Below are 15,980 nucleotides of genomic sequence, written 5' to 3' on the forward strand. Positions count from 1 at the left end.
TGATTTGAAATAAGAAGTTGCAGCAAAATGAAAGGGGGAGGCTGTTCCAGGTAAAAGATGACAAAAAGTAAAGGCAGTGTAGGCAGTGTGTGTAGCTGATTCAAGTTGTGCTGCTTTAGGATTAGGTAAGACTAAACAGCGGTCACTAAGGGAATGAAGGGTTCGACTAGGACATTAAGGAATTGTGAGATTGGATAAGTAATATGAAACACCATGACTAAAAGCTTTAAAAGTAAGCACTGTGATTTTATAAATAAGCCTCTGTTTTACTGGTATCCAGTGATGGTTTTTAAGCAAATGTGTAACACGATCCATATGACGAGCTTGGCAGAGTAGTCTGATGGCTGTGTTTTGAAGCATTTGAAGATTTTTTTTTTTTTTTTTTTAAGTGAATCAAGGCAAACCTGCATAGACAATATTACAGTAATCAAGTCAGGACATAAAAAAATGAGAGAATACCTGCGTGGAAATGGTCATGGTTGAAGAGGTAGCAAATGGTTCATAATTGGCAAAATACAAAGAAGCATGCTTTGGATAAGTTGGAGATATAGGGTAAGACAGATTGAGAAGAAACCAAGAGAACACCAAGATAATGTGACAAGGGAACCAAAAAATGTAATTGGAATACAGGGTTGTGGTAGGGCGCTGGTGAATCAACAGGGAACTGTTTTATCCTTATTTAGAATCAGTCTATGGATGGCTAGACAATTTCCCTCTCGGTCTAAACAGGACTTAAGTAGGGCTAGGTTGGGAGAAAAGGGATCAGTGGTCTAAACAAGATGTCATCAACACAAAAGTATGTTGAGATTCCAGAAGATTGAATAAGTGCAGCAATGGGGCTTAGAAATAGGTTGAAGAGGAGAGGGGAAAGAACTGAGCCCTGAGGAACCCGACAGGGTAACTGTTGCTTCTTTGAAGTGGTATCAGGGATAAGAACCTGAAAGGAGCGATGAGACAGAAATGAAGTGAACCATGAAAGATCAGTGCCTTCAATCCCAAGGGTGGCATGATGAGAAAAAAAGATTGTGAGCCTGTTAGGGACAGTACCAGTACCTGAAATATTGTAGGTCTAGGCAGTATATAAATACATAAATTTAAAAAAAGTAAAGAGTGGTCAACAATATTGAAAGCTGCTGAAAGGTCAAGAGAAACTGCTAGAATGAAACTGTGTTTATCAAGATGAGAGTGCAGTTCACTTAATAAAGTTGGCATGATGGTCTTGGTACTAAAATGGGGTCTGAATCCTGACTGCCTAGGATGCAGTGAAAAAATCTTTTCTGAAAATGAAGTTGAGAGAACACAACTTTCTCAAGAATCTTAGGCATGAAACAGAGATTGGATATAGGGTGGTAATGGTTAGGAATGATCGGATCGAGTTAGCTTTTTTCAGGATAGGGCGGACTAAGGCTAATTTCCAGGCATCAAGGAAAACATTATGATTAGTGCAGATGACCACATACAAAGGAGAAGAGGTAGGGATCCACAAAAGAAAATGGATGCCAGAGAATCTAATGTAGACCAGAAAAAGTTGTAAAAAACTTTGACTTTGAAAAACAAAATGCTCACTATGGCCGTTTTGAAACTCTTCATCATGGGCGTGACAAATCTGATAAATCTAAGAACTTGGTCTGATTATCACAATTATAAACCAGCAAGCATTATCAGATGTCACACTATCAATTATGGGCTAGATAACTGCTACAGTGTAGATGTTCAGCCAAAAATCCAAGGAACATAGAGCACTTTCAATATTGTAATCACCTTGTTCTTTGGCTTTTTGGCTGAGCATCTACACTGTAGCAATTATCTACATATGGTATCTGAAGTGTGACATCTGATAATGCTTGCTGGTTTATAATAGTGATAATCAGAGAAGTACTTGAATTTATCAGATTTGTCACACACTGATAAAGTTTTTGAAACATTGCCATGTTGGACATTTATATTTCTAAGTTAATGAAGTTTTAAAAAAACCTAACTTTTTGGTGTCTGAATAGAGCAGATGCTACACATCCTGACACCTCAGACCGGTCAAATCATGGATCACTGGAGTGGAGGAATAGCCTAATGGCTAATGCAGTGGGATGAGAACCTGAGGAAATGGGTTCAGTCCCCACTCTGGCTCCTTGTGACCCTGGGCAAGTCACTTAACCATCCATTGCTCCAGATACAAAATAAGTACCTTCATATAATATATAAACCGCTTTGATTGTACATGTCAGGAGATTTATTTTTCTTTTTTTACATATCCTATTTGATTTGGAGAACCACCTCTTTCTTAAAACTTACAGGCCTTCTAAGAGAACACGCCTGTCAACATAAAAATAGATATACTGGATCAGACCAATGGTCCATCTAGCCCAATATCCTGCATCCGACAGCTACCAATCCAGGTCACAAGTACCTGGCAGAAACCCAAATAGTAGCAACATTCCATACTACCAATCCCAGGGCAAGCAGTGCTTCCCCCATGTCTATCTCAGTAACAGACTATAGACTTTTCCTCCAGGAACTTGTCCAAACCTTTTTTTTTAAACCAGATATGCTAATTGCTGTTACCACATCCTCTGGCAATGAGTTCCAGAGCTTAACTATTCAATGAGTGAAAAAATATTTTCTCGTGGTTGTAGTTGAGTGTCCCCTAGTATTTGTACTTTTGAAAGAATAAAAAAATATCAATTCACTTTTAACCATTCTACACCACTGCTATCTGGAGAAAGCATATCCTGAGGGCAAGCTTTGGTCTCCCACTGACAGTCTGTTCAAAAAGAAGCTACTCCCCCCTAAAGACACAGCAGCAGTGTCAATCCTTGATAGAAAACAAGGACATGTAGAGGGGCATAATCAAACGGGGCACCCAAGTTTTCATGAGGGTAAAGGGGCGGGGCAACCCGTATTATCAAAACAAGATGGACGCCCATCTTTCGTTTCGATAATACGGTCGGGGACACCCAAATCATGAAATTTAGGTCGACCTTAGAGATGGTCATCCTTAGGTCATTTTTGAGATGGCTGTCTCCGGTTTTTGGCAATAATGGAAACCGAGGACGCCCACCTCAAAAATGACCAAATCCAAGCCAGCATTCGTAGTGCACTGGTCCTCCTCACATGCCAGGACACAAACCGGGCACCTTAGGGGGCACTGCATTTGACCTCAGAAAAAGGTCCCAGGTGCATAGCTCCCTCACCTTTGGTGCTGAGCCCTCCAACCCCCCCCCCCCCCCAACCCACAACTGTACACTACTACCATAGCCCTTAGGAATGAAGGGGGGGCACCTACATGTGGGTACAGTGGGTTTATGGTGGGTTTTGGAGGGCTCACATTTACCACCACAAGTGTAGGGGGGGATTGGCCTGGGTCCGCCTGCCTGAAGTACACTGAACCCACTACAACCGCTCCAGGTACCTGCATACTGCTCCGATGGACCCGAGTATGGCATTTGAGGCTGGCAAAAAAGTATTTTTAAAGATTTTTTTGAGGGTGGGAGGGGGTTAGTGACCACTTGGGGTAAGGGGAGGTGATCCCCGATTCCCTCTGGTGGTCATCTGGTCAGTTCGGGCACCTTTTTGATGCTTGGTCATGAAAAAAAAATGGACCAAGTAAAGTTGCTGAAGTGTTCATCAGGGATGCCCTTTTTTCCATTCTCGGCCGAGGATGCCCATCTCCTAAGCACGCCCTAGTCCCGCCTTCGCTACACTGCCGGCATGCCCCCGTGAACTTTGGTCGTCCCTGCGACGGAAAGCATTTGAAGGCGCCCAAAATTGGCTTTCAATTATGCCAATTTGGGTGACCTTGCGAGAAGGACGCCCATCTCCCGATTTGTGTCGGAAGATGGGCGCCCTTTTCTTTCGAAAATTCACCAGATAGTATTATTCTTAGTTTGGAAAATGAGCCTGAGTTCCTGGCAAAATGGAAGCATCACTTCAATTTGGCTATGTCGACCCAGTATAAAGCATCTTCAGTGAAAAAACTGAACTGGTCCCAGTGCCTGCAACATAGGCTCCCAGGTTGCAACAGATTGCAAACTTGACTCACTGATGCTGTTCCTCTGATCTAGTATGAAAGAGCATTTTATGATGTCCTACTTAAATCCATACAGCATGGCTCCCAAGAAACATTTTTTTTCTGTTGTGAAGTAGCCACACACACACACAACTCCCCCCCCCCCCCCCCCCCCCCCCCAAATCAATACTCATAAAGCAGAAGCACATTCCAAAGCCAAGGCTCCTGAGGAAAACAATATGCTTTCATTATTCTTTTACAGAACACACACTGTTGTCATCCTTCCAATACAGGTCTTCTCCTTGGGTGTCTATAAAACATCCGAGATTAGAGGTGGTTAATGGTCCATACTATCTTTCCCAAGTAGAGAGATACTGCTAAAACTTACAGCTTGTATCTACTCCTTCATGGAAATATTCACATTCGAAGAGAATACCTCTAGCTTGTAAACGCCAGAGAATGGATGGCATAATTGTGTGTAGAACAGCTGATAGGAATTTTGAGATATCCACAAGTCACAATGGGTGCACCCCAATAACTAAAAGCCAAATGCTGGAATCTCAAAACTCCTAGCGGCTTTATATTATAATAATCAGAATATGTAGGCTTTTCCAAATACCCAAGGGTGTCACTACAGGGCCTTCACTGCTTCAAGCGCATACTCGCTACAGAAGTTGGCTTCAAACAAAAAACACTGTGGAAACTGGCAAGACTAAACCTTCATTCGAACAAGGAATCAGTACACATCAGAAGAGGAACTTTCCCCACACAGGAAATGGATCCTTTGGTAACTGTCACTTGAGACACAGCAACTTCTGTCTGTACTACATAATGAAGAGAAGAGATAAAAATGCAGTAATGAAAATGAATTAAGTTTTTTAAATGCTGCTGGGCAGACCATAATCAAGTCGTATCATATACTTCCTTAAAGAGCCAAATCTTAACCGCTATTTTAAAAATTTTCAAACACAATTCACTGCAAATCAAAAGCGGTAATGAATTCCAAAGGGCTGGTGCTGCAAAATAAAAAGCAGGGCGTCCTGTAGATCCTAAATGAGCATATCTAGGCCCAGGCAAGATCATACGATGATCATTCAGTGATCTTAATAAATGAGAAGGTGAATATGATGGCATCCAAAACCAGCAATTTATGTGCTAAAGGAATTGCATGCGTGATTTACAGAATAACCTGAGCGCACACCACTTACCTGTATAAGTGTTAGTATTCTACAAATTTAGGCATGTAAATTATTCTTAAATTTAGGTGCCAAGTTATAGAAATGAGATCGAATATGCCTCTGCCCAAAAAGAGCTTACAATCTATGTAGGTACCTAAGGCAATGGAAATAAAGTGATTTGCTTAAGATCACAAGTTGGTGGAAGTAGGAGAATTTGAACTCTGACTTCTCAGCCTACTGTTCTAATCCAGTGTTTATTAAATGTTTTGTGGCCACGAGTTACCCTCAGAGAACTACCTTTTGATCCATGCTGCTGCTCCTGGCCTCCTACAGCATCACAGCCAGTGCTGCTATCATACCCAGACTTCTGTGAAGTTTGTGTAGGCTTATTTGTAGTGGGGGCTCATCAGTAGGTGAGGGTCGATGATTGGTTTTTCCCCCTCAGTCTGATCAGGTCACAACCCCATTTGGGTTCATGACCCAGCATTTTGGAAAACCCTTCTCTAACCATTAGGGCACTTTTCCATTTATATTATATCAAATATGTGTACTATGCAATACAGTTCATTAGCACTTCCCAGAAACCTTGAGAGATTACAAAGACAAATTTAAATTCTGGAATATTTTCCACTTTGTGCTTATAGAAGACAAATAGCGGAAACGACCTTAATATTTACAATACTGCTTCTTACTTCTTGTTAACTGAAAAGAAAGTGAAGTGTAAATGTGACAATGAAAAGCTGCAGAGAGAGACATTTTCAAGATTGACCTGAAAATTTATGATGAGTGACAAATGGGAAGTAAGAATGCCCTCTATTAAAAAGTGTGCAACTTTCAGACTTCTTTGTAGTAAAATTAATACAGTATTTTATATCTGCTGTGATTTAGCCGTTCTTGCTAGTACTATTTGTCTTCTCATCATTAAAATATATAAATAGGGATACAAAATAAACATAGCACTAAGTGGAAACAATGCAAGGTACACAGCTTTTATTTCTTTTAAGAGCTTCACATTTTAGTTTAGTTGCGATAGACCTAGGTTTCAGAATCCTTTACTGGCTGATATTCATCTTGAGGTTAACTACCTGCCTTTTTAAAAGAAGCTAAAACTGCATCAAATTTTGCTACTTATTCTTTATTCTGATTTTTATTTTGCTGACTGACGTCACGTCTGTGTTTTGTATTTTATATTATGCATGCTATCTTATGTAACTTACCGTGAACAAATGGTTTTGGATTTGATAGGAAAAGATAAAAGAAATGTATGCCCCTAATATTCACCAAACACTTTACTTAGTGGTTCTTTTACAAAGCGCGGTAAGCACTAGCGTGTGCTTACCACAGCTCAAAAGCGCTTATTGTGGAATGTGCCAAGGCATTCTGTCATAAATTGGCAATGTGTGCATGCAAAGAACCCACTAACATTTTTTTTATTTTTCTGGGGGGTAGACAGTGGGCATTCCTGGGCTAATCAGTTAGCACAGTAACATAGTAGATGATGGCAGAAAAAGACCTGCATAGTCCATCCAGTCTGCCCAACAAGATAAACTCATATGTGCTACTTTTTGTGTATACCTTACCTTGATTTGTACCTGTCCTTTTCAGGGCACAGACCGTGTAATTCTGCCAAGCACTATCCTCGCCTCCCAACCACCAGCCCCGCTTCCCACCACCGGCTCTGGCACAGACCGTATAAGTCTGCCCAGCACTATCCCCGCCTCCCAAGCACCAGTCCCGCCTCCCACCACTGGCTCTGGCACAGACTGTATAAGTCTGCCCAGCACTATCCCCGCCTCCGGCTCTGACACCCAATCTCGGCGAAGCTCCTTAGGATCCATTCCTAAGCACTTCTGCATTCCAGCAGGCTGATTAGTACGTGATAGTTGCAAGCCCTTACTGCCTACAAAATGGTTGGCAATAACAGCTCACTTGCTAATCTTTTTTAATGGCCATGCACTAATGGCAAAATAAGCGTATAGCTATTAATTTGAAAATTGGAAATTAGGCCATTTTCTGGCTGTACTAAAAATGGCCTTAGTGTGTGGGAAAGACCCGTGTAAGGGTGTGCTAAGGCCACTTTTTAGTGCAGCTTAGTATTCCACAAAATAAAAGGGATGTTTATTGTAGAAAAACAAAGTATGTAGCCACCTCTATAATCATACAAATTCTGCAAATCAGCTATTCTTTTAAATATAAAAAGGACCAAGAGAAAAAAAATTAATGACAAATACTATACAAAAGTACTTTAGGTATAAGTTATACATGTGAAAAACTAATACATTATGGTAAATCTGGGACCTCAGAAAAATACCATGCATAAAAAAGACCTTTAAAATGTGAATTTCAAATACTCATTGTTACCTGGTTCTTACATCTAATTTGCATCTGTTGATTATGCAGGATAATTCAAAGAGAATTGGGAACCATCCTCTCACCCATACTCGGTCTTCAGGCGCTACATTTATATCATCACTTGTGTATTCTTTAAAGGCCTTTAAAAAGCAAACAAAATGATTTACTAAGGGTAAGCATAGCCGTATTTTCTTTTTTATGATTCTGCACCAGCAAAACAGAAAAGCAAGCAGAAAAGAGGCTCTAGATGTCTGCAGCAACAAATAGGAAAACACCAAAGAAAATTTTAAAAAAAGGTCCAAAACAGTCTTTATTAAGAAAATCCTTACGTTGCCACGTTTCGCCAAAAAGGCTGCATCGGGGTAAACATAAATAAATAAAAAAATAAATAAAAATAAAACATTATTATAAAAACCAAAAATAAATAAATTACAAGCACATGGGCATAAAAATAAAAAACATTCATGACACTTTTGTGGTCTATAAAGACATTAACAAGTAATAAAATATGCACAAATAAAAGAAATAGAAACTTATGCAAAAGAACATGATACTAATACATCTTAGAACTCAAATAAAAAACTGACACCAGTAACATACATAAAAGGATAATACCATAAAGAATCCCCAAATTCTACACACAAATCAAAGTGTCAAATTGTAAACAAACTGTGACACAGACTCTATAAGTCTGATATAAAGCACATACCTTACCAGGGAGATTCAACCTTTTCCCTAGTAAAAACTAATTATCCAAGAAGACCTGAAGAAATGCAAAAAAAAAAAAAAAAGAAAAAAAAAAAAAAACAATCTTCAGACACTTAGGGCCCTGTTTACTAAGGTGTGTTAGTGTTTTTAGCGCATCTACGCTTAGTGCACGCGCTAAACATGTAGGCACCTATAGGGATATTGTAGGCACGTATCTGGTTAACGCACATTAAAAATGTTAACACGCCTATAACACTGCTTAGTAAACATGGCCCTTAGTGTCTTCAAGTAAACTAAATCACAAAGCTTAAAAACTGCATAAAAACTTACTTGAATTTACCTTCTTATCAATGGCGGGCAGAGCAACAGCTTAACCATTGTCAAAGATTCTAAACAAACTGTGAGACAGACTCCATAAGTCTTATATAAAGCACATACCTTACCAGGGAGATTCAGCCTTTTCCCCAGTAAAAACTAACCATCCTAGAAGACCTGAAGAAATGCACAAAAAACAAACTTCAGACACTTACCGGCCCTTTTACTAAGCTGCGTTTTTACATAGTAACATAGTAAATGACGACAGATAAAGACCTGAACGGTCCCATCCAGTCTCCCCAACAAGATAAACTCATTTTACATGGTACGTAATACTTTATATGTATACCCGAGTTTGATTTGTCCCTGCCTTTCTCAGGGCACAGACCGTAAAAGTCTGCCCAGTACTGTTCCTGTACTAAAAATTCTGAAGTCCCTTAAAATTTACACTCCAGCCCCTCCATATCTATTCAGTCACGATCAGGGCACAGACCGCCCTGCACTGGTTTTATTCTCCAAATACTGGCGTCGCTACTCAATCTCCGCTAAGATTCCATAGATCCATTCCTTCTAAACAGGATTCCTTTGTGTTTATCTGTCACGTCTGTGGCTGTGACCCCTCTCAGACTTACCTTATTTCCTGTGGTCAGCTTCTGAGCTGGCTTCTGTCTGTTCTTTGTGAGTTAGTTCTGTCTCTGTCTCTGTGTGCTGGCTGTATTAGATTGTCGGTGTGCTGTCACCCATTCCAGATTTCAGCTCAGTCCAGTCCGGATCTTCCAGGCTGCCCGACCCTTAGTTGCCTGGTGATTGTTGCACCTGAGTCTGAGCTGCCTGCTGGGCTTATTAGCCATTTGGAACCTCTCTGCCTTGGCCTTTGCATTGCGTCTAAGGCCCCGGTATGTTGGTGCTTGTTGCACTTCTGCTAGTCCAGTGATTTGCCTGAGATTCTTGCCTTGATTCTTGCCTGTTTCTAGTTAGTCTGTGTTTGGTTTAGTTTAGGGTTTACTTGTTTTCCTAGCCTTGTTTCTTGTTTGTATTGCAGTGTTTAGTTTCTGTTTGTGTGCTGGCTTTGTGGCTGCTTGCAGCTTTTAGTTCTGTGTCTTGTTAGTCAGTGTTTTGTTCCCTGTTTCAGTGGCTGCTTGCAGCTTCCAGTTTCTGTCCCCTAGCTTGTCCTGTCCCTGCCTTGTGTTGTATTGTCTAGCCCAGTTTCCTACCTTGCTGCCCATGTTCCTTCCTTTCCCCTCTGACACTCAGTCCCTGGGCTGCCTTGCTGTTATCCAGTCCTGCCCTGTCCTGCAAAGTCCTGTCGGCCACCTGAAGCTGGGAGCTCAACTCCTGGTGGAAAGTGGCCGGGTACAGGTGAAGCCTAACTGCGTGCCTAAGATTTGCCTAGCCTCCAGTGTGGGGTGGTTTTGCCTGCCACTGCCCAAGGGCTCACAACCCAGTTTCCTGTTGTGAAAACGTGACATTATCCCACGCATGTTTGAATTCCATTACCGTTTTCATCTCCACCTCCCGCGGGAGGGCATTCCACGTATCTACCACCCTCTCTGTGAAAAAAATACTTCCTGAAATTACTCCTGAGTCTGCCCCCTTTTAACCTCAATTCATGTCCTCTAGTTCTACCACCTTCCCATTTCTGGAAAAGGTTTGTTTGCAGATTAATACCTTTCAAATATTTGAACGGCTGTATCATGTCACCCCTGTTTCTCCTTTCCTCCAAGGTACACATGTTCAGGTTGGCAAGTCTCTCCTCGTACGGTTTGAATCGCAAATTCCATACCATTTTTGTAGCTTTTCTTTGCACCACTTCCAGTCTTTTTACATATTGAGCAAAATACGGCCTCCAAAATTGAACACAATACTCCAAGTTTTTAAGCTTTGTGATTTAGTTTACTTGAAGACACTAAGGGACACTAACCATGTACGTGCCTACAATATCCCTATAGGTGCCTACATGGTTAGCGCGCACGCTAAGTGTAGGTGCACTAAAAACACTAATGCACCTTAGTAAACATGGACGAAGTATCTGAAGTTTGTTTTTTTTCTGCATTTCTTCGGGTCTTCTTGGATAGTTAGTTTTTACAAGGGAAAGGTTGAATCTCACTGGTAAGGTAAGTGCTTTATATCAGACTTTTGGAGTCTGTCTCACAGTTTGTTTACAATTTGACACTTTGATGTGTGTGTAGAATTTGGGGATTCTTTATGGTATTATACTTTTATGTATGTTATTCCTGTCAGTTTTTGATTTGAGTACTAAGTTGTATTAGTATCATGCTCTTTTGCTTAAGTTCCTATTTCTTTTATTTGTGCAATTTCATTACCTGTTAAATGTCTTTAGAGACCACAAAAGTAATGTCATATGTATGTTTTTTGATTTTTATACCCATATGCTTGCAACTGTTTTTAATTACATTAATTATGTTTTGTTTTTATCTTTTATAAGTTACTTATGTTTACCCCTGATGCAGCATAATAAAGACTGGTTTGGACCTTTTAGTGTGTTATGGTGTTTCCCAGCAAAAACAGAATACAGAAACATATGATGACACAAATAGCTTCATAGCTCAGGATGTACTGCTATATGCTACAGCACAGGAGTCGCTTGTTTAAGTTTCCGTCCGCTGGGACCGATATGGCTTAGGAATGCCATAGAAATGATGGCCTAGAGCCAAGGAAGAAGATAGCCACTAAAGTGACAACCCCTGCTAGCAAAACAGCACTAAGGTGATAATTTCAAAGGAAACTTCTCCTCTAATCTCTGGACTGGCAAGGGATTCCAAAGTCACATGAGGCAGGCTGCTCAAGGACGAGGAGTGTACAAAATAGATAATAGGATTTTATATTCCCCTTAAACGTCTCACTTTGCTTAGCTATCAAAATACTGCAGATCTATATTTATTCTTGTTATCCAATTATCATGGTTCTTTATCTCATAACGTTGTTGAATGCTGATATCTTTTTTCCTTTTTTTGTTTAAACCTCTACCTCCATCTATCCATTCACCAGCCTTTCTTTATGGAAACTCATATTTACTTAACTCCAGAATTTATACCTCAGCTTCCCAAATTTGTACTGGGGACCTCACAGCCAGTCATTTTTAGGACAGCCACAATGAAAGTGTGTCAGATAAATTTACAACTTTCTCATTCATAAATTCATTATGGCTACCCTGAAAGTCAACAGGCTATGGAATCCTCAAGAAAAATTTGAAAACTCCTATTTTATGTCATTAGAACTTAGAAGCCAGAAATGTCTGAAGACTGCATATTAGTTGTATCTTTTAAGTTTCTGAATACATCTATCATCTTTTCTTCTTTTTCCTCAAAGTATACAGTTCTGGGTCCATAAGTCTCACCTATGAAACTCATACTGCACCATTTTGGTAGCCTCATTCTGGGCTGAATCTATTTGGAGATGCAGCCTCCAAATATTGGACCCAATATTCCAGATAAAGTCTTATCAGTGATTTCCAGAGATATTCCCACCCATAGGAGCCAACTATTTAAAATGATTGGGGATGCTGAAAAAAATTTTTTTTAACAGGTGGTGATTTTGGAGCTCATTTTCAAAGCACTTAGATAATGTACCATAGGTTACTATGGTACTTTGTAGGTCTAAGTGCTTTGAAAATGAACTTCTTTATGTATTATATATTTGTAGGTGTGATGGTTGTCATTACAACAAGGATTGTTTATGCCCCTGATGAAGGCATCCATTACCAAAACATATTGGGCAGTTATCTAAATAACTGAATGGTAAGACAATACAGAAACACTTTTATCAAAGGCTGCTTTACTAATAAATTTGATTTTAATTGCTACTAGCTGTTTCCATTGGCTGCTTCTTCTTCGGACCTAGTTACAACTGCTCCATTTCACTTATTTTCTGTTTTCAATTGTTTTATAGCTTTCAATAGACAAATGTATCTGCCTTCAAACTATCTCTGGTCACAGTGGACATCATTGCTATCTGATGAGGAGTCCTTGAGAGTATTTTATGTATAGACCACTATATATAGACTGTTTTATTACTACAAAGAACAGCAGCAGGACATACAGTCACCATCTGATGGTGACTGTATGTTCTGCTACTGTTCTTTGTAGTAATAAAACAGTCTATATATAGTGGTCTAGGTGATATATTTGATAAAACACTCCTGGTGAAAATCACTATACAAGTTAGGCTGGAAATGATCTGCAAGACTGCTTTCTCAGTTGTGGACCCACTGTAGAGCAAGTTGTCATCTGACTTGCGTCTCCATTCATTTACTGTATGTCAGTCCTGAAGACATGGCTCTTCAGAATTGCTTTCACCTTCTTTCTCTCAGCTCACCATCTGCTAATATCCCTCTGCTTAAGGGTCTACCCTTAGTTTAGGGCATGGAGTGAGCTTGGCCCTGAGAGATGTAAGGATCTGGAGGCAAAATCTTTCTGCATTATTCTATGCCCTTTGTTTTATTTGTATTATTGTTATTTTATCTGTAATTTGTTTTCTAAACATATTGGACCATTCTTTACACAGAAATTTGTTCGAGGTCCCTAGGTACAGAATGGGTCAGAGATTGTCATATTTTGGGGACCTGAAAGTACTTGAAATGTAATTCCTGACCTCTGTCCTGAGGTGAGCCTAGGTTTCTGAATTTACAATGGACCAGTGGTATACAGAAAACCTCAATCTCCTCATTACAGTGAGGTTATAGAAAAATGTGTGGGTCTCTGGCTAATTTCTCTAGATTCAGCCAAAATCTTTATACCTAGTTTTCACTGAATAGAAATTTGGGGCTTAGAATTTCCTCGGTAGTGCTACTAAGGACTTCAGCACTGATACTTAAGGGCAAGCCAGCCTTGGACACAGTTCTTCTAAGGGAAAACACTAGTCCCCAAGCTGCTCGCTATGAAACCTTTCAGATGTTGAAGATTGCTCAGAAAAGGCAGTAGACAGAGTTTAAAATGTTGAATATTATCTGAAGAGATTCACAGTTTCTATAACCTTACTGTCAAAGAAATTTTCACTACTGCATGGCAATCTGTGAGCCCTTCTTCATGTTTTCACAAAAACCTGGAGATAGCCATTAGAGTTTGCAACTGTCAACAGCCATCACAGTAAAAGCATCATACTTTATGCAGATAAGATATTCTCCACACTCCTCACAAATTCTTGAGCTTCCAGGGCTGTATGCAAATACTACATTAAGTTAGGCTTGCCAACTTTTCCAAACATCATAACTGGACACCCAGCAAAGGGCAGGAGTCCTGAGTCTGAGAACAAGTATGCAGGAAAAATATTCCCTACAAATTATCGCTATAAATATAAGATAGCATTTTAATTATTACACAACACTGAATTACTGTGGACATCAAGTAGTAAGCATTTATGAACATATCATTATTCTTGTCCTCTCTACAAAGCCATTTGGTACATAAATGGCTTATGTTCAAAGTGCTCCCCCCCTCCAAGTTGAGATTTGTATAATAAATTCAATCATGATAACACAATAGTCCCTCTAAACTGTGTGGGAGTACTCTAACACCATTGTTGCCTGTGGGTGGTGGTGCTTCAATAATGTGTTTTCAATCACTAGGGATAGACAGGTCCTCTGGAGTCCTGAAGAACTTCCCCGCCCCTTGCTATTGAAATAAATAGAAACAACCCCTCCCCTCACCCAGTGGCAGGAACATAGGTGGAGGAGTCTCAAACAGCTTAGAGAGAACATTGATAGCTACACACCATTACCAGGTACTTTGTAATTAACACAAAATCCTGCAAAAAAACCACATTCCAACCCCATATAGCAGGACTCAAATAGCAACAACCACAGCAATAAAAGTTAGCACCTTAAAACCTTGCATTCCAGGTTTCACTTTTTTTGATATACCTCCTAATATGGTGACATCTAAGGCACATCTACACTTACAAAAATGTTCTGAAAATTCTCAGAGTAATAATCGACCGGAACCTCTCACTAGAGAACCAAGCGAAATCTACCACAAAGAAAATGTTTCACTCATGTGGAAACTCAAACGTGTGAAGCCATTCTGAGGGAAATATTCCGCAACTTGATACAATCAATGGTACTGAGCCATGTAGACTACTGCAAAGGAATCTATGTGGGCTGCAAAGAACAAATTATAAAGAAACTTCACACCGCTCAAAACACAGCAGCCAGGCTTATATTTGGAAAATCACGTTTTGAAAGCGCCAAACCCCTCCGAGAAAAACTGCAATGGCTCCCAATCAAAGAACGTATTGCTTTTAAAATCTGCACCCTGGTTCATAAAATTATCTACGGCGCAGCCCTGGGATACATGACAGACCTCATAGACCTGCCAACCAGAAACGCAACAAGATCAGCATGAACATACCTAAATCTTCACTACCCAAGCAGCAAAGGACTCAAATACAAATTAACGTATGCATCCAGCTTTTCCTATTTAAGCACACAGCTATGGAATGCACTGCCAAAAACAGTAAAAACAACGTACGACCACCTAAATTTCCGGAAAGAACTAAAAACAACCCTGTTCAGAAAGGCATATCCCACCGACCCAACATAAAAGCCTGAGCACCTGCAACACAACAAAACCAAAAATCGTAATGGACACTCCTAACTTCCCTCTTCCCCTACCTTACATGAACCTATTTTACTACAATAACACCTGTATTTGTTCATTCCGGAACTGGCGAACGCCACTACGGTACTATGTAAGCCACATTGAGCCTGCAAATAGGTGGGAAAATGTGGGATACAAATGTAACAAATAAATAAATACTACTACACATAAAATAGGCAATACAGATACAGAAAGGACTCATATGGCTTATTATATTTGATATACAACATATAATAAAATATCTAGGCAGTTTACAAGTTATAAAGTAAACAACAAAAGGGGAAACTTTTTTAAATGATAGGGATGCATGTTGCTATACTGTAGGAGAGTGTTCCTATCGGCAGATTTAGTGTAAACAGTCTGGAATTTGCCATTTGTTATCAGAGAACATGTGATACTATTAGGCATATTTTCAAAGCACTTAGCCTTCCAAAGTTCCATAGGTTTCTATGGAACTTTGGAAGGCTAAGTGCTTTGAAAATATGCCTATATGGCTCAGTATAAAGAATCAGCTGAAGGACTTATAGAGAAGGTTAAACAAAGGGATATCCTCATAAAGTGGTAAAGAAAGCATTCAAATGGGCACTGTTCAATAACAGGGATTTACTTCTGCAATCTGGTCGAGTGCAAAACAATAAAATGTCCTGTGTGCTTAAATATACCACTTTTTTGTTTAAAATTGCATCATGCATCTGGCATCATTAGTGGGTGATGCAAATTCACTCTAGATTTGCTAAAGTTAACTGTATGGTAGCTTGTGCAAGAAATTGGAACCTGGCAGATAAGTTTTGTAAGTCTGATGTGTGGCCA

At 39.8% G+C, this 15,980-nt stretch overlaps 1 protein-coding gene across 2 annotated transcripts in view; it reads right to left on the reverse strand.

Annotated features, from left to right (window-relative positions):
* The window catches only part of ARFGEF1 (ADP ribosylation factor guanine nucleotide exchange factor 1), a 456,734-nt gene that overhangs the window by 122,377 nt on the left and 318,377 nt on the right, over nucleotides 1–15,980 (reverse strand). For both annotated transcript variants that reach the window (XM_030215298.1, XM_030215307.1), the window contains exon 29: nucleotides 7,543–7,673. In XM_030215298.1, coding sequence (XP_030071158.1) covers nucleotides 7,543–7,673 — 131 coding nt within the window. The remainder of the gene's footprint in view (nucleotides 1–7,542; nucleotides 7,674–15,980) is intronic.

The sequence above is a fragment of the Microcaecilia unicolor genome, chromosome 1, assembly GCF_901765095.1.
Source record: "Microcaecilia unicolor chromosome 1, aMicUni1.1, whole genome shotgun sequence".
NCBI classification, from domain to species: Eukaryota; Metazoa; Chordata; class Amphibia; order Gymnophiona; family Siphonopidae; genus Microcaecilia; species Microcaecilia unicolor.